This window comes from Bombina bombina, chromosome 3 (genome assembly GCF_027579735.1).
Source record: "Bombina bombina isolate aBomBom1 chromosome 3, aBomBom1.pri, whole genome shotgun sequence".
Taxonomy (NCBI): domain Eukaryota; kingdom Metazoa; phylum Chordata; class Amphibia; order Anura; family Bombinatoridae; genus Bombina; species Bombina bombina.
This window is the reverse complement of record NC_069501.1, coordinates 1,153,236,469-1,153,256,318: the sequence shown is the minus strand read 5'-3', so window position 1 is coordinate 1,153,256,318 and position 19,850 is coordinate 1,153,236,469. Positions and strand designations below refer to the sequence as shown.

Genomic DNA, 19,850 nt, shown 5'->3' with positions numbered 1-19,850 from the left:
GGCCTACACAAAATCTACCAAACCTTTTTTGTAAGCCATGTGGGTTATAAAACCCCCTAAATAAGCCAAGTGTACCCTCAAACAGTTGTCCCATAAGAAATAAAAACAGTACTCCCAGACACACAAACGTTTGCCTAATATATCATATACAAACTGAGTGCCCATAAGATTAGCCCTTTATGCAAGCTAGTAATGCCCCTTATAAAACTAGGATTACTGCTTAACCTTCCCCTGATGGGAATACTGTCAGCCTTTCTGAGTTAACACAGTCTCTGCAGAAAAAATGACTGAACATACCTCATTGCTGTATAGCAAGGAACCGTTCCTCACACTGAAGTTTTCCTGTACTCCTCAACTTCTGTGGGAACAGCAGTGGACCTTAGTTACAAATGCTAAGATCATCATCCTCTAGGCAGAAATCTTCATCCATCTCCTGCCTGAGATCTCCATCTCTGGTAGCATTTAAAAATAAACTCTTGATTGAAGATAAAATAAAACTAACAGTTTAACACCTCTTTCACTTTACCCTTCCTGCTTAGAGCCGGCAAAGAGAATGACTGGGGGGTGGAGTTAAGGGGGGAGCTATATAGACAGCTCTGCTCTGGTGCTCTCTTTGCCACTTCCTGTTAGGAAGGATAATATCCCACAAGTAAGGTTGAATCCGTGGACTCGGTACATCTTGCAAAAGAATGTTTTATAACTTAACACCTGAATGCACATCCCCAACAATTACTATGGAGGTGGGAGCGGTTTGATTACCAGTGTGTACCTACCTGTGCCAGAGTAAGCTGAGTAACTCAGAAGCCTAACATATTGCTACTAGGTTTCATAATATTGTGAGTACCACACCATTTGTCAGAATATGTCTATTCGATTTTGAAGTTGCTATGTGGTAACCCCATTGTACTTTACTTTTCTAAGCTCCACATGGCACAGCTAGGAAAAAAATATAGGCATCACACTAAGTGACAAAAGCATGGTAAGATCTCAGATTTTGTAGCATTTACTAATGATTTACTTAAACATTTATTTTAATTAAATTTAGTTTTTGAACACTCACATTGTCTGGTCATCCAAAAGGCCTTATGTTTTATTACACAAAAGTACCGCAGAGTACTTTCAAGTTTTAACATTTGTGCAGTCTTTAAATGGATTTACAACTTTCCAACATTGTTGATAGAATATTTACAGCTGTCAAAAGATTAACCTTGGCTTTGAAACAAGTTAACTCCGCAACATAAGTGCATAAAATATAATACAAAAAATTACATATGTCTACATTCACAACGCAGATATATATATATATATATTTATAGATATATACAGGTTTATAGCATAATTACTGCTATAATGTAAAAGGTGCATTTAAAGTATCAATTTCACTTTATCTTCATTTTGTTTAACAAACTGTTTCCCCAGCTATTCATCGTAATTGAGAGACATTAAGAATTTGTCCACATCCATCCCAGATGGAAAAGAATCCAGGCTTTTCTTCCGACTTTTCTGAATGGGGGAAAAAAAGAAGAAGCATATTTAAAGTTGCTATTTTCTACTATCAAAATTTGCACTTTAATAACTAAGTAGCATAATTGTAAAGTAAGATAGGTGGTAGAGGTTTTAGAATGCTCTGCTGATCTGGAGCAGATATGTGCAGGGGACACAATTTTGAGTGGCATATGTGCATAACTACCAATCATTGGCTGTGTTCAGTTCTGGAGCAGAAGTGCATTTCTGCTCCATATCTGAGATTAACCCTTTGCAGGGGATAAAAAAGAAAATTTATGCTTACCTGATAAATTTGTTACTTTTTAGACACGATGAGTCCACGGATTTCATCCTTACTTGTGGGATTATGCCTCCTGGTCAGCAGGAGGAGGCAAAGAGCACCACAGCAGAGCTGTATATATAGCTCCTCCCTTCCCTCCCACTACAGTCATTTGACCGAAGTTAGGAAGAGAAAGGAAAAGCCAAGGTGCAGAGGTGTCTGAAGTTTTAACAAAAAATAGTAATAATCCTGTCTTCTAGAAATGGGCGGGCCGTGGACTCGTGTCTAAAAAGAAACAAATTTATCAGGTAAGCATACATTTTCTTTTTAAAAGACACGATGAGTCCACGGATTTAATCCTTACTTGTGGGATACTAAACCAAAGCTATAGTACACGGATGAAAAGGGAGGGACAAGACAGGGAACCTAAACGGAAGACACCACTGCTTGAAGAACCTTTCTCCCAAAAACAGCCTCCGCCGAGGCAAAGGTATCAAACTTGAAAAATTTAGAAAAAGTGTGAAGAGAAGACCAAGTTGTAGCCTTGCAAATCTGTTCAACAGAAGCATCATTTTTGAATGCCCATGAGGAAGCCACAGCCCTAGTGGAATGAGCCGTAATTCGTTCAGGAGGCGGCTGTCCAGTGGTCTCATATGCAAAACGGATGATACTCTTCAGCCAAAAAAGAAAGAGATAAACGTAGCTTTCTGACCCCTACGTTTCCCTGAAAAAATAAACAAAGACGACGATTGTCGAAAATCGTTAGTCACTTGTAAGAAAAACTTTAAAGCACGGACTACGTCTAATATATGTATCAGACATTCCTTCTTAGAAGAAGTATTAGGACAAAGGAAGGAACAACAATCTCCTGGTTAATATTCTTGTTAGAAACAACTTTAGGAAGAAAACCAGGTTTTGTACGCAACACCACCTTATCCGAATGGAAAATAAGATAAGGAGAATCATATTGTAATGCCAAAAGCTCAGATACTCTACGAGCAGAAGAAATAGCAACTAGAAATAAAACGTTCCAAGATAATAACTTAATATCTATGGAATACATAGGTTCAAACGGAACCCCTTGAAGAACTCTAAGAACAAACTTTAAACTCCAAGGAGGAGCAATTGGTCTAAATACAGGCCTGATTCTAATCAGAGCCTGACAAAAAGATTGTACATCTGGAACATCTGCCAGACGCTTGTGTAACAAAATAGATAAAGCAGAAATCTGTCCTTTTAAGGAACTTGCTGATAACCCCTTCTCCAATCCTTCTTGGAGAAAAGACAAAATCCTGGGAATCCTAACCCTACTCCATGAGTAGCCCTTGGATTCACACCAATAAAGATATTTACGCCATATCTTATGGAAAATTTTACTAGTAACAGGCTTACGTGCCTGAATTAAAGTATTTATGACCGAATCAGAAAAACCTCGCTTAGATAAAATTAAGCGTTCAATCTCCAAGCAGTCAGCTGCAGAGAAATTAGATTTGGGTGATGGAAGGGACCCTGAATGAGAAGGTCCTTCCTCAATGGAAGCTTCCACGGTGGCCGAGATGACATGTTCAACAGATCGGCATACCAAATCCTGCGAGGCCACGCCGGGGCAATGAGGATCACTGATGCCCTCTCCTGTTTGATTCGAGCAATCACCCGAGGAAGGAGAGCAAACGGAGGGAATACATATGCTAGGCTGAAAACCCAAGGAACTGCCAAGGCATCTATCAGTTCGGCCTGGGGATCTCTGGACTTGGACCCGTATCTCGGAAGCTTGGCACTCTGACAAGACGCCATAAGGTCCACCTCCAGGCGACCCCATCTGAGAATCAGGCTTGAAAATATTTCCAGATGGAGCTCCCACTCTCCCGGATGAAAAGTCTGCCTGCTCAGAAAATCTGCCTCCCAGTTCTCCACCCCTGGGATGTAGATCGCCGACAAATGGCAAGAGTGAGGCTCCGCCCACTGAATTATTTTGGCTACCTCGATCATCGCTAAGGAACTCCTTGTTCCTCCCTGATGATTGATGTAAGCCACTGTCGTTATGTTGTCCGACTGAAATCTGATGAATCGGGCCAAGGCAAACGGAGACCAGGCCTGAAGCGCATTGAATATCGCCTTCAACTCTAGAATGTTGATAGGAAGGAGAGATTCTGCTTGAGTCCATACTCCGAGCCCTTAAAGAGGTCCAGACTGCTCCCTACCCTAACAGGCTGGCATCCGTTGTCACAATCACCCATGCGGGTCTGCGAAAGCATGTCCCCTGGGATAGATGATCCAGCGACAAACACCAAAGAAGAGAGTCCCTTGTCTCCTGATCCAAGGGTATTCGAGGAGACAAATCTGTATAATCTCCATTCCATTGCCTGAGCATGCTTAGCTGCAGAGGCCTGAGATGAAAACGTGCAAACGGTACGATGTCCATTGCTGCCACCATCAATCCGATTACCTCCATGCACAGAGCCACTGACGGCCGAGGATTGGACTGAAGGGCTCGACATGTATTCAGAATTTTTAATTTCCTGACCTCCGTCAGAAAAATCTTCATTGGCACAGAGTCGATTAAGGTTCCCAGAAAGGGTACCCTTGTCTGAGGAATTAAAAACTCTTTCCCAGATTTACCTTCCACCCATGAGTTCTCAGGAAGGCTAGCACCATCTCGGTATGAGACCTTGCTAGTTGATAAGATGACGCCTGGATCAGAATATCGTCCAGGTAAGGCGCCACCGCAATGCCCCGCGGTCTCAGAACCGCTAGTAAAGACCCCAGAACCTGTGTGAAAATTCTGGGTGGCGTGGCCAGACCGAAAGGGAGAGCTACAAACTGAAAATGTTTGTCCAGAAAGGCAAACCTCAGAAACTTGTGATGATCTCTGTGGATAGGAACATGGAGATATGCATCCTTTAGATCCACTGTAGTCATGAATTGACCCAACTGGACCAAAGGAAGAATGGTACGAATAGTTTCCATCTTGAAAGATGGAACTCTGAGAAACTTGTTTAGACTCTTGAGGTCTAAAATAGGTCTGAAAGTTCCCTCTTTTTTGGGAACTACAAACAGATTTGAATAAATCCCCTGTGCCTGAATTGGAACGGGACAGATTACTCACATGGAGGAGAGGTCTCCTACACAATGCAAGAACGCCTCTCTTTGGTCTGCAGATAATAGAGAAAGAAGAAACCTTCCTCTGGGGGAACAATTTCTGAACTCCAGTTTGTATCCCTGAGACACTATCTCTATTGCCCAGGGATCCTGAAGGTCTCTTACCCAAGCCTGGATGAAGAAAGAAAAACTGCCCCCTACTAGATCTGGTCCCGGATCGGGGGCCAACCCTTCATGCTGACTTGGGAGCAGCAGCGGGTTTCCTGGATTGTTTATCCTTGTTCCAAGACTGGTTGGGTCTCCAGGTAGACTTGGTTTGTGAATAATTCCCTTCCTGTTTAGAGGAAGAGGAGGGAGGAATTCCCTTGAAATTTGTCGACCTCTCTGTTTGGATTTCTTGTCCTGAGGGAGGAGATGACCCTTGCCTCCCGTGATGTCAGAAATAATTTCCTTCAAGTCAGGACCGAACAGGGTCTTCCCCTTGTAAGGGATAGCCAGAAGCTTAGACTTGGATGACACATCCGCAGACCAAGATTTCAACCATAAGGCTCTACGTGCTAAGATGGAGAAGCCCGAACTCTTAGCCGCCAATTTGGTAATCTGCAGTGAAACATCCGTAATAAACGAATTAGTCAATTTAAAAGCTTTAATCCGATCCTGTATCTCTTCCAAAGAAGTCTCAGTTTTAAGAGACTCTTCCAGAGCATCAAACCAATAAGCAGCCGCACATGTAACCGTAACAATGCAGGCCGCCGGTTGTAATAACAACCCCTGATGAACATAGATCTTCTTTAGGAGACCCTCCAATTTCTTATCCATAGGGTCTTTGAAAGCACAACTATCCTCAATAGGAATAGTAGTTCGTTTAGCCAAGGTGGAAATGGCTCCCTCCACCTTAGGGACCATCTGCTAAGAGTCCCTGATAGTGTCAGCTATAGGATACATCTTCTTGAAAATGGGAGGAGAGAATGGAATACCTGGTCTCTCCCATTCCTTAGCAATAATCTCTGAAGTTCTCTTAGGAACTGGAAAAACATCAGAATAAAAAGGGACTTTTAGGTATCTGTCCAATTTACTCAATTTTTCTGGAGGAACCACTATTGAATCAGAGTCACCAAAACCTCCCTCAATAAAAGGCGGAGGTGTTCAAGTTTAAACCTGAAGGAAACCACTTCTGAATCCGTCAGTGGTAAGACACTTCCTGAGTCAGAAAGTTCACCTTCAGATAGGACCTCCATACTCTCCAATTCAGAGCCCTGGGAGGGTACATCTGAGATCGCCCTCAAGGCATCAGAAGCTGTATTGACAACGTGGTTTTCCTTCCTTCTGCGTTTGCCTTGAAATACGGGAAAGGCAGATAATGCATCTGAAAGTGTAGATGACATAACTGCAGCTATGTCCTTTAATGTGATTGCAGCAGAAGCTGCAGAGGTACTTGGCTCCGCTTGAGCGGGCTTTAAGGGCTGTGACGCTTGGGGAGAAAGTTGCGGCATACTCTGTATCTCATCAGTAGAACCCTAAGAAGCCTAATATGAATTTTGTCAATACCTGAAACAGAGCGTAACTGGGCCTTTAAACTATAAAAGTACTCAATTTTACTGAACCAACATTCTGACAGTTAATCTTGAAACAGAGCGTAAGTGTGTATTTAAAGTATAGAATCACACAATTTTACTCTGACAGATAATCCAATTTACTGGGTAAAATAATGACAAAAACAGTGTACCTCTTCACCTCAACAACTCTGCTGAGGCGCCTACCTGCCCCCACGGTACACCGACCACTTCTAACCGCTCTTCAGAATGCCTAAGACCGCCTGTTTTAACTTTAACAATGCGGTCTTAGCGAACACCAGAGTCTGCCAGCTTATTGCATGTCGGATGCCGGGATCCTGTAGAAGAGAACAACTGCGCAGCTTCTCTAGCGCACAAAAGTTAAGCCCCGCCCTTTGTGGGCGGCAAAGGAAACCACTTCCGAACCCGGCTAAACAAAGTGGAAAAGTAAATGCCGGGCCAAGAAATTCCTCCGAAAAGGAAAGCCCATTAAAAACACACTGCCTTACACCGGAGTACTAACCAAAACTCCTAAAATCAAAGTCCCCAGCGTCTAGCCCATAGCGCCACAAACCGGCTATTAGTCAGGAAGAGCCCCAATCAAAATTAACATCTGTCATGACTCTTGAAAGTCGAGAGCTAAAGAGTAATGAGGGAAACCCTAGTCAATAAAAGTTTATTACCCCCTTCATCAGATAGGTAAACATACAGTCTTACCTGAGTTTATTTATGTCCAAGAAAAATAAAGGACTGCACATACCCTTTATGCTGAGCGACAGCATGACAATTCCCACAGGATCAAGAGGTCTTCTCCCTCCTCTCGTTCTGTGGAGACATACAAGGCCTTAGTTAACATCTGCTAAGACCATCATCAGAAGGGCAGCACTCAGTATGGGAAGCGCAGTGAGAGTTTTGTCCCACCAGTTCCCATTGCTTTAAAGCCACCTGTAGCTTTACTCTAGAGGCTGACAAGGAATACGTAGAGAATGACTGGAGTGGGAGGGAAGGGAGGAGCTATATATATACAGCTCTGCTGTGGTGCTCTTTGCCTTCTCCTGCTGACCAGGAGGCGTAATCCCACAAGTAAGGATGAAATCCGTGGACTCATCGTGTCTTTAAAAAGAAAAGTGCAATAAGAAAATGCTCAATAACATTATTGTGTTTATTATTGCACTATAATGTCAGTTTATAAGTATTTATGTTAGATTTTTTAGGGAAAAAAGTTACCTAGTACTTTTTACTCATAACCATCTAGTAAAAGTATTGGGTGTAATGCAAATAAATATGTATCTCAAATATTAAATAGTTCTAAAACATACCTTCATTTTCTTCTTTTTCAGCATGGCGGAAGGATTATACAAATCTGCTTTATGTGACTGCTTATCTTGATCACCAGACTCCTCAATCTTTCTTTTCCGTGAAGATTTTAATTGCTGACTATTGTCCTTCAGTGGAGTGCTGCTGCCAGTCTTTACCATAGATGCTCGAGATAAGATCATAAGCGTGTGAGCAGCCATGTTAACACTATTCTCACTACCAGCTTCACTTGCAGGACTACATGCTGGTAACTCAGGAGTCATTGGAGGAAGCATGGGCTTGGGAGTACCTCCATCTTCACTATAACGCCTTACATGGTCAGATGTTCCCTCTGCCAGAAGATCCTCAATTGCAGAGCCTGGAGTACGGGGTATTGGGATATCACCCTCAGAAGTGCTTTTTGCATTTGGACTGTGAAACTGCATACTGGATAAAATGTCACTTGCCTGTTTAGTTAAAGGGCTTGTTCGATATGCTCTTCCTGGTGGAAGTTTCTTTGGGTCTTGTGGAGTTCTTCTAAGAATGTTAGGCAGACTTGACTGATTTCTAACAGTTTCCTGTACTGGCTGCACTGTTATTTCAATGAGTGTGGTAACATCCCCTTGATTAGCAGTCTTTTTGTGCAAATCTGAAAGCTCTTCCGATTCTTTCTGCAAAACATTCTCTTTGTTGGCCATGGTCCCTCTAATGGCAACAGCAGGTGACTCTGAAGCTTGAGATCGTTTCTCAGTTGAAGGTACTAAACATGAGATACCAACAATATCTGGCCTAGAGCTGGTCACTGTGGCAGGATAACTCTTTTCTGATTTTCTATTGTCCTTAGGGAGCACAGATCTTATGGTAGAACTGATATTAACTGAGGAACTTGAACTAATCCCATGCTCTTTTTGGTCCCTTGTTTGGACAGTGGTGGCGTTACATACTGCAGGGGTATTTGATGTAACACTTGTTGTCACAGAGTTATCAAAACACAGTACCCTCTTGTGGCTTTCTGCTGTTTTAACACTTGAACTTACGGTATCCACTGGCAACTTCTCTTGCAAATCTAAGGCAACAGGTTTTTCAGTATTTTCCACTCTATTAAAAACAAAAATATAAATAAAATAATTAAACATAGAGAAAAAATAAAAAATAAAGACAGATAAGTTAGGGAGCAGAAGTTATGAAACCCAAAGGATTTCTTCATCATGTTTCTGAAGTAGAAAACTTTCTGGGTGTCATATCCAATCACCTTGGTTTTCTCAAAAAACAAAACCAAAACACCAATCTGCTCTTTTATAAGAGAAAAGGATGCTGGGAAATTAGCACATTATTAACCTTTTAACAGTGATACTTGATGGCCGGTTTGTAGAATCAGCTGCAGGGACTGTTAACTGCTTGCCTGAAATAAAGAACAGAAAATGGTTAGTATATGTTACAATAATTATATAGATAGAATGCATGAAAAAAAGTTCCAATAGGTTCATAACTATCATCAATAATTGTATTTATCATATATAGAATGGACTATCACTCTACTTAAAATACAGATGCGAACAGGGATAAAAATAAATAAAAAAGGGAATCTTGATTTATGGCAAGAGGTCAAATTGTTGCTGTGTGCGCACAGTTAAATCATGGATATAAAGCTACATTCTGTGTGTTTTATATATTACATACAAAGATAACTTTCCAAAGTGTGTTAAATGTACAAGTGGCACATCCTTCCATTCACTTAACCCTTTAGAATACATACCCTCTCTCCATACAAATAACTATATATCCCACATCGATTATATATATATATATATATATATTCTTTTTATATTGTACTATTTTTGTTTTAGTTTCATCTACACACTTCATAGCACTAACATGAATCCAAATATGACCATACTGATATTCATGACAACCCTTTTCTCACTCCAATTTTGTTCACATCATTACCGCCATAAGCACACACCTCAAACTGAAAAACAAATCATCATACACCATGGCCTGCTCTGTTGCTGTAACTTATCTGCTGAGTGCTGGTGGAGAGTTATAAAAAAATAACCCTCCTACCCCCACCTCACAAAATTATAAAGTATGCCATTCACTATATGGCCAAAGAAAAACTATGTCCAAATTCCTATTCCTGATGTTACTTGCCCTTGCAAATGATGTAGAGTCTAACCCTGGTCCCCCAGCAAATTCCATTCCTAGCCTTCCAGCTAAAAAAGGCCTCTCTTTTGTGCACTGTAATATCCGCAGCTTACTACCAAAAATCGATGCACTGCAAGCTTGGTGTTCGCAATACAAGCCCAAAAGCATTGTGATCTGTGAATCGTGGCTAACTGCAAAAATACCTGACTCTGCCATTGCAATACATGGGTACTCATGCCATAGAAATGACAGAGCAAAGAGAGGAGGCGGCATTGTAATCTATGTTGACAATTCCACAAAGTTCACCCCCATACAAAAATCTAGCTCTCCTGCCACCTTTGATTTCCTTTCTGGCAAAATTGAGATCCCGTGCAGTAAATCAATCATTGTTGCAGGAATCTACCGCCCACCTAGCTCCCCTGCGCATTCCATTTCGGACATAGCACATCTCCTTAGTGAATCCATAGCTCAAAACCCAAAAAGTGAAATTTTGTTTTTTTGAGATTTTAATATTGATTGGCTGAATCCAAAAATAACAGTTGTCGCTCGATGTTTAAATCTTTGCAGCTAACGCAATTAATCTCCTCCCCAACTCGCATAAACATCAAAAGCCATAATCATACCCTGCTCGACTGGATTCTCTCCACTTCTACTGACCGAATCCAGGAGGCAGGTGTTCTCCCTAACAATTTCAGTGACCACTGCTTAGTGTACTGTGTGCGCAAAATAATGGCTACTAAATCCTCTCCCAAGGTTAAAATCACCAGGTCCTTCAAAAAATGTAATATTCAATCATTTCTAAATGACATCAAGAACCTCCCCTGGCACAGATTAAACCTAATCCCAGATCTAGACTCTGCCGTTGAATTTTTTCAGTCTGAACTCCTACAAGTTTGGAATTTACATGCCCCGCTGCGTAAGGTGAGAGTAAAAGGAGCACACTTGAACTGGATCACAGCTGACCTCATTCAAATGTACCAATTTCGGGATTCATTGCGGTCAAAGTTCAAGCATACTGGCTCTATGAACGATCACTGTGTATATAGACAATGGCGAAATATATGCACTAAACAAACAAAATTGTCCAAGGCCCACTATTTCTGTAAAAATCTGAATAACATATCTAACCATAGAAAGTTTTGGAAACTCATAAATAACTTACAAAATCCACCAATCCACTCCCAACCCTCCACTATCAAAGTGGATAACCAAAACCTGCAACTCCCCATAGAAGTAGCAAATGCCTTTAACAATTATTTTGTTGGATGCTCCACCACCCTGATTGACAAACTAATTAATGGCACGCATCCTGAAACTACAAATGTGGATCAGGCCCCACTAAAACACCAAAGACCCAATATAGAGAAGTTCAATTTTAGACCTGTACCCATCAATGTCGTTAAGAAACACCTTAATAATCTAAAAATGAAAAAAAAAAAAACAGTCTGGACCTGATCAAATCCCAGCAATGCCGTTGAAGCTCAGTGCGCCGGCAATTGCTAAGCCTGTCACAACCCTAATTAATGAATCCTTGATGTCTGGATATATACCCAAACTCTGGAAAACTGCAAGAGTAGTGCCTATTCATAAAAGTGGGGAGTTAACCTTGGTTTTTAACTATCGCCCTATATCATTGCTCCCAGTATTATCAAAAATCTTAGAAAAATGCGTCCATACGCAATTATGCGAATATTACCAACTTTCTAACTATCTGACCCCTGATCAATCAGGTTTTCGACCGAATCACTCCACTACAACTGCCCTCCTAAAAGTTTGCAACGACATCCAAACGGGCATGGAACAAGGAGACCTAACTGGAGCTATTTTCCTTGATTTCGCAAAGGCTTTTGACACAGTGGACCACGACATACTACTGCTCAAACTAAAAAACTCTGGTATTGCTGATCATCCGTTAACCTGGTTTAGATCATATGTATCAGATAGATCACAATATGTCTCCATTTCTAACAGTGACTCCCTCTCCCAGTCACGTGTGGTGTTCCCCAAGGTTCCATTCTCGGCCCCCTACTATTCACATTATTTATAAATGATCTGCCTAATGTCTGCAAATCTTCAACTGTACACATGTACGCAGACGACACAGTAATCTATGCAAACAAATCTGATCTGCCACAGCTTGAAGCAGTGCTCCAAGACCAGGTCACAGAGGTAGAAAAGTGGATCTCAAAATACAAACTCTTCCTAAACACTGACAAAACTGTCACAATGATCTTTGGAACAGGTCCTAAATTACACAAATTACAAAATTCCCACCTATGCATAAAAACAAAATCCAATTGCACGCTTACTGCAGTCCACTCTTTCAAATACTTGGGTATGTTGTTAGACCCTAATCTATCTTTTGGCCCCCACATAGAAAAACTTGCATCAAAACTTTATCCAAAATTAGGTGCCCTGTACAGAAACAAATCTTGCCTCAGCCCTACAGTAAAGGAAAAGATTGTACAGCAAATGCTGATGCCTATCATGGATTATAGGGAAGTAGTATATGCACCTGCACCGCAAACTCACCTTAATAAACGTAATACATTGTATAACTCGTTCTGCCGCTTTGTGCTACAATGTAACTACAGGACCCACCATTGTGACATGCTAAAAGAACTAAACTGGCTGTCGCTGGAATCCAGACGCACCCTCCATCTTTCCTGCCTTGTGTTTAAGAGCCTTTCTGGGAAGCTCCCACCCTACCTGAGCAGAATGCTCTCCCCGACTATTCCCACCTCCTATAACCTCCGATCCAGTACAAACACATTATTTAGCTTGCCTCAATACAAAAAGAAAGCAGCTCGATCCTCCTTTTCCTACAGAGCGCCACAGTTATGGAATGACCTCCCGCACACTTTCAAACCTTCCCCAAGCCTAATATCTTTTAAGAGATCCCTCTCTACATATCTCAAAACAGAATGCACCTGTCATGGTTGATTATATATTTCCTACCTGTTCTATGTAAAATTTTTGCATATATTGTGTATTATTGTTTTTTAATTTTATTATACCCTACTGTATCAATGCAATGTTTTGTGGACCCAGGACATACTTGAAAACGAGAGAAATCTCAATGTATCCTTCCTGGTAAAATATTTTATAAATAAAATAAATTCACAGTTCCAGTAAAGGCAGTAAGGAGAGAGAGAGATACAGGTAAATTTAAAACAACATTTTATTCGAAATTCGTAAAACAGACCTGGCACAGCACACAGAGAGACTCCACTGCTGACGCGTTTCCTGCCTTACAGGCAGTTCATCAGAGCATTAGGAGAATGCTTTCATCAGCTGTTAAATCAGTTACAACTATTCAAACATATCCAATCAAAAAGCTGCAGGATAAGTACAATTCTAGTTTAACCCTTGCAGCTATATTACCTGACTAGCTCTTAGCACTTGTTGGTTTATTATATTAAACAGCATACTTTTAAGAAACATTCTTAAAATTGAAAACAATCATTAAAAATTAACTGGGAACCTCTATACATGCAATAAAGGATATAAAATATCAATAAAGTTAATTCATTGTAGACAAAAATATTATTAATAGCGGTTTGTTAGAAATACCAATTATGTGTTTGTTTAGATATGATCATAAACCATTCAATTTGTACAAAATTTAAAAGATAAATGCTAGTCGTATAAATAGCATACAATCATATCCAAAAATAAAATAACACATACATCATAAAACAGACAATGTATCCGCTAAGAATATAACCTCTATGGTGATTTACTACAGACTTGGATTCGATCCCATAGGAGTGCAAATCAACTAGAAATGAAATGTATATTAAATATCAAACTTGCTTGAATCTTAGACTTTTTCAATTTTGCCAAAATAAATGTATATCAGTTAGTATTATCATACTTATATCTACACTACAATTATTCCTGTAATGTTTTTAAATTTTTATCATTGGGATAACGCTATCCAATGAACTGTAATGTAAAAAACATAATTTATGTAAGAACTTAGCTGATAAATTCATTTCTTTCATATTAGCAAGAGTCCATGAGCTAGTGACGTATGGGATATACATTCCTACCAGGAGGGGCAAAGTTTCCCAAACCTCAAAATGCCTATAAATACACTCCTCACCACACCCACAAATCAGTTTAACGCATAGCCAAGAAGTGGGGTGATAAGAAAAAAGTGCGAAAGCATAAAAAATAAGGAATTGGAATAATTGTGCTTTATACAAAAAAATCATAACCACCACAAAAAGGGTGGGCCTCATGGACTCTTGCTAATATGAAAGAAATGAATTTATCAGGTAAGTTCTTACATAAATTATGTTTTCTTTCATGTAATTAGCAAGAGTCCATGAGCTAGTGACGTATGGGATAATGACTACCCAAGATGTGGATCTTCCACGCAAGAGTCACTAGAGAGGGAAGGATAAAATAAAGACAGCCAATTCCGCTGAAAATAATCCACACCCAAAATAAAGTTTAAATCTTAGAATGAAAAAAAACCCTGAAATTATAAGCAGAAGAATCAAACTGAAACAGCTGCCTGAAGTACTTTTCTACCAAAAACTGCTTCAGAAGAAGAAAACACATCAAAATGGTAGAATTTAGTAAAAGTATGCAAAGAAGACCAAGTTGCTGCTTTGCAAATCTGATCGACCGAAGCTTCATTCCTAAACGCCCAGGAAGTAGAAACTGACCTAGTAGAATGAGCTGTAATCCTCTGAGGCGGAGTTTTACCCGACTCGACATAGGCATGATGAATTAAAGATTTTAACCAAGATGACAAAGAAATGGCAGAGGCCTTCTGACCTTTCCTAGAACCGGAAAAGATAACAAATAGACTAGAAGTCTTTCGGAAATTCTTAGTAGCTTCAACATAATATTTCAAAGCTCTAACTACATCCAAAGAATGCAATGATTTCTCATTAGAATTCTTAGGATTAGGACATAATGAAGGAACCACAATTTCTCTACTAATGTTGTTAGAATTCACAACCTTAGGTAAAAATTTAAAAGAAGTTCGCAACACCGCCTTATCCTGATGAAAAATCAGAAAAGGAGACTCACAAGAAAGAGCAGATAATTCAGAAACTCTTCTAGCAGAAGAGATGGCCAAAAGAAACAAAACTTTCCAAGAAAGTAATTTAATGTCCAATGAATGCATAGGTTCAAACGGAGGAGCTTGAAGAGCCCCCAGAACCAAATTCAAACTCCAAGGAGGAGAAATTGACTTAATGACAGGTTTTATACGAACCAAAGCTTGTACAAAACAATGAATAGCAGGATGATTAGCAATTTTTCTGTGAAAAAGAACAGAAAGAGCAGAGATTTGTCCTTTCAAGGAACTTGCAGACAAACCTTTATCCAAACCATCCTGAAGAAACTGTAAAATTCTCGGAATTCTAAAAGAATGCCAGGAAAAATGATGAGAAAGACACCAAGAAATGTAAGTCTTCCAGACTCTATAATATATCTTCCTAGATACAGATTTACGAGCCTGTAACATAGTATTAATCACAGAGTCAGAGAAACCTCTTTGACTAAGAATCAAGCGTTCAATCTCCATACCTTTAAATTTAAGGATTTGAGATCCTGATGGAAAAAAGGACCTTGTGACAGAAGGTCTGGTCTTAACGGAAGAGTCCACGGTTGGCAAGATGCCATCCGGACAAGATCTGCATACCAAAACCTGTGAGGCCATGCTGGAGCCACCAGCAGAACAAACGAGCATTCCTTCAGAATCTTGGAGATTACTCTTGGAAGAAGAACTAGAGGCGGAAAGAGATAGGCAGGATGATACTTCCAAGGAAGTGACAATGCATCCACTGCTTCCGCCTGAGGATCGCTGGATCTGGACAGATACCTGGGAAGTTTCTTGTTTAGATGAGAAGCCATCAGATCTATTTCTGGAAGTCCCCACATTTGAACAATCTGAAGAAATACCTCTGGGTGAAGAGACCATTCGCCCGGATGTAACGTTTGGCGACTGAGATAATCCGCTTCCCAATTGTCTATACCTGGGATATGAACCGCAGAAGCTAGACAGGAGCTGGATTCCGCCCATACCAGTATTCAAGATACTTCTTTCATAGCCAGAGGACTGTGAGTCCCTCCTTGATGATTGATGTATGCCACAGTTGTGACATTGTCTGTCTGAAAACAAATGAACGATTCTCTCTTTAGAAGAGGCCATGACTGAAGAGCTCTGAAAATTGCACGGAGTTCCAAAATATTGATTGGTAATCTCACCTCCTGAGATTCCCAAACCCCTTGTGCTGTCAGAGACCCCCAAACAGCTCCCCAACCTGTCAGACTTGCATCTGTTGAAATTACAGTCCAGGTCGGAAGAACAAAAGAAGCCCCCTGAACTAAACGATGGTGATCTGTCCACCATGTCAGAGAGTGTTGTACTATCGGTTTTAAAGATATTAATTGAGATATCTTTGTGTAATCCCTGCACCACTGGTTCAGCATACAGAGCTGAAGAGGTCGCATGTGAAAACAAGCAAAGGGGATCGCGTCCGATGCAGCAGTCATAAGACCTAGAATTTCCATGCATAAGGCTACCGAAGGGAATGATTGTGATTGAAGGTTTCGACAAGCTGAGATCAATTTTAGACGTCTCTTGTCTGTCAGAGACAGAGTCATGGACACTGAATCTATCTGGAAACCTAAAAAGGTGACCCTTGTCTGAGGAATCAATGAACTTTTCGGTAAATTGATCCTCCAACCATGATCTTGAAGAAACAACACAAGTCGATTCGTATGAGATTCTGCTAAATGTGAAGACTGAGCAAGTACCAAGATATCGTCCAAATAAGGAAATACCACAATACCCTGTTCCCTGATTACAAACAGAAGGGCACCGAGAACCTTTGTAAAAATTCTTGGAGCTGTTGCTAGGCCAAACGGCAGAGCCACAAACTGGTAATGCTTGTCTAGGAAAGAGAATCTCAGAAACTGATAGTGATCTGGATGAATCGGAATATGCAGATATGCATCCTGTAAATCTATTGTGGACATATAATGCCCTTGCTGAACAAAAGGCAGGATAGTCCTTATAGTTACCATTTTGAATGTTGGTATCCTTACATAACTATTCAATATTTTTAGATCCAGAACTGGTCTGAAGGAATTCTTCTTTGGTACAATGAAGAGATTTGAATAAAACCCCAGCCCCTGTTCCAGAACTGGAACTGGCATAATTACTCCAGCCAACTCTAGATCTGAAACACATTTCAGAAATGATTGAGCTTTCGCTGGATTTACTGGGACACGGGAAAGAAAAAATCTCTTTGCAGGAGGCCTTATCTTGAACCCAATTCTGTACCCTTCTGAAACAATGTTCTGAATCCAAAGATTGTGAATTGAATTGATCCAAATTTATTTGAAAAAACGTAATCTGCCCCCTACCAGCTGGGCTGGAATGAGGGCCGTACCTTCAGGTGGACTTGGGAGCTGGCTTTGGTTTTCTAAAAGGCTTGGATTTATTCCAGACTGGAGATGGTTTCCAAACTGATACCGCTCCTGTGGGTGAAGGATCAGGCTTTTGTTCCTTATTGTGACGAAAGGAACGAAAACGATTATTAGACCTAAATTTACCTTTAGATTTTTTATCCTGTGGTAAAAAAGTTCCTTTCCCTCCAGTAACAGTTGAGATAATAGAATCCAACTGAGAACCAAATAATGTATTACCCTGGAAAGAAAGGGAAAGCAAAGTTGACTTAGAAGACATATCAGCATTCCAAGTTTTAAGCCATAAAGCTCTTCTAGCTAAAATAGCTAGAGATATATATCTGACATCGACTCTAATGATATCAAAGATGGCATCACAAATAAAGTTATTAGCATGTTGAAGAAGATTAACAATGCTATGAGAATTATAATCTGTTACTTGTTGCGCTAAAGCTTCTAACCAAAAAGTTGAAGCTGCAGCAACATCCGCTAAATATATAGCTGGTCTAAGAAGATTACCTGAACATAAGTAAGCTTTTCTTAGAAAGGATTCAATCTTCCTATCTAAAGGATCCTTAAAGGAAGTACTATCTGCCGTAGGAATAATAGTACGTTTAGCAAGAGTAGAGATAGCCCCATCAACTTTAGGGATTTTGTCCCAAAACTCTAATTTGTCAGCAGGCACACGATATAATTGCTTAAAACGTTTAGAAGGAGTAAATGAATTACCCAAATTATTCCATTCCCTGGAGATTACTTCAGAAATAGCATCAGGGACAGGAAAAACTTCTGGAATAACTACAGGAGATTTAAAAACCTTATTTAAACGTTTAGATTTAGTATCAAGAGGACCAGAATCCTCTATTTCTAATGCAATTAAGACTTCTTTAAGTAAAGAACGAATAAATTCCATTTTGAATAAATATGAAGATTTATCAGCATCAACCTCTGAGACAGAATCCTCTGAACCAGAGGAACCATTATCAGAATCAGAATGATGATGTTCATTTAAAAATTCATCTGAAAAATGAGAAGTTTTAAAAGACCTTTTACGTTTACTACAAGGAGGAATAACAGACATGGCCTTCTTAATGGATTTAGAAACAAAATCTCTTATGTTAACAGGAACACTCTGAGTATTAGATGTTGACGGAACAGCAACAGGTAATGTAACATTACTAAAGGAAATATTATCTGCATTAACAAGTTTGTCATGACATTCATTACAAACAACAGCTGGAGGAACAGATACCACAAGTTTACAGCAGATACACTTAACTTTGGTCGATCCAGCACCAGGCAGCGTTTTTCCAGAAGTATCTTCTGACTCAGTGTCAATCTGGGACATCTTGCAATATGTAATAGAAAAAACAACATATAAAACAAAATTGATCAAATTCCTTAAATGACAGTTTCAGGAATGGGAAAAAATGCCAGTGAACAAGCTTCTAGCAACCAGAAGCAATAAATAATGAGACTTAAATAATGTGGAGACAATAGTGACGCCCATATTTTTTAGCGCCAAAAAAGACGCCCACATTATTTGGCGCCTAAATGCTTTTGGCGCCAAAAATGACGCCACATCCGGAACGCCGACACTTTTGGCGCAAAAAAACGTCAAAAATGACGCAACAGAAAAAAAAATTTGCACCAAAAAAGTCAGCGCCAAGAATGACACAATAAAATGAAGCATTTTCAGCCCCCGCGAGCCTATCAGCCCACAGGGAAAAAAGTCAAATTTTAAGGTAAGAAAAAAATGATTGATTCATATGCATTATCCCAAATATGAAACTGACTGTCTGAAATAAGGAACGTTGAACATCCTGAGTCAAGGCAAATAAATGTTTGAATACATATATTTAGAACTTTATATAAAAGTGCCCAACCATAGCTTAGAGTGTCACAGAAAATAAGACTTACTTACCCCAGGACACTCATCTACATGTAGTAGAAAGCCAAACCAGTACTGAAACGAGAATCAGTAGAGGTAATGGTATATACAAGAGTATATCGTCGATCTGAAAAGGGAGGTAAGAGATGAATCTCTACGACCGATAACAGAGAACCTATGAAATAGACCCCGTAGAAGGAGATCATTGAATTCAAATAGGCAATACTCTCCTCACATCCCTCTGACATTCACTGCACGCTGAGATGAAAACCGGGCTCCAACCTGCTGCGGAGCGCATATCAACGTAGAATCTAGCACAAACTTACTTCACCACCTCCATAGGAGGCAAAGTTTGTAAAAACTGATTCGTGGGTGTGGTGAGGGGTGTATTTATAGGCATTTTGAGGTTTGGGAAACTTTGCCCCTCCTGGTAGGAATGTATATCCCATACGTCACTAGCTCATGGACTCTTGCTAATTACATGAAAGAAATACAAATAACACTAACCGAAAACTCAGGGATGAACGGTCATAGGATGTAAGTCTGAATTTTAAATGTACAAGTGTATAGTAACACCATTATTGGAGTCTTTGTGCTCACCTCTTAAACACCTTGTAACTACAATACATTTTTATTGTGCTGCTATTAAATAGCATATCAGCCA

At 40.0% G+C, this 19,850-nt stretch overlaps 1 protein-coding gene across 2 annotated transcripts in view; it reads right to left on the bottom strand.

Annotated features, from left to right (window-relative positions):
* Positions 1-1,061: 1,061 nt before the first annotated feature.
* LOC128654564 (protein NPAT) overlaps positions 1,062-19,850 on the bottom strand; it is a 118,593-nt gene continuing 99,804 nt past the window's right edge. For both annotated transcript variants that reach the window (XM_053708548.1, XM_053708549.1), the window contains 3 exons: positions 9,052-9,115; positions 7,737-8,811; positions 1,062-1,503 (listed from right to left, as the gene is read on the bottom strand). In XM_053708548.1, the coding sequence (XP_053564523.1) occupies positions 1,420-1,503; positions 7,737-8,811; positions 9,052-9,115 (1,223 nt within the window). In that variant the 3' untranslated portion in view covers positions 1,062-1,419. The remainder of the gene's footprint in view (positions 1,504-7,736; positions 8,812-9,051; positions 9,116-19,850) is intronic.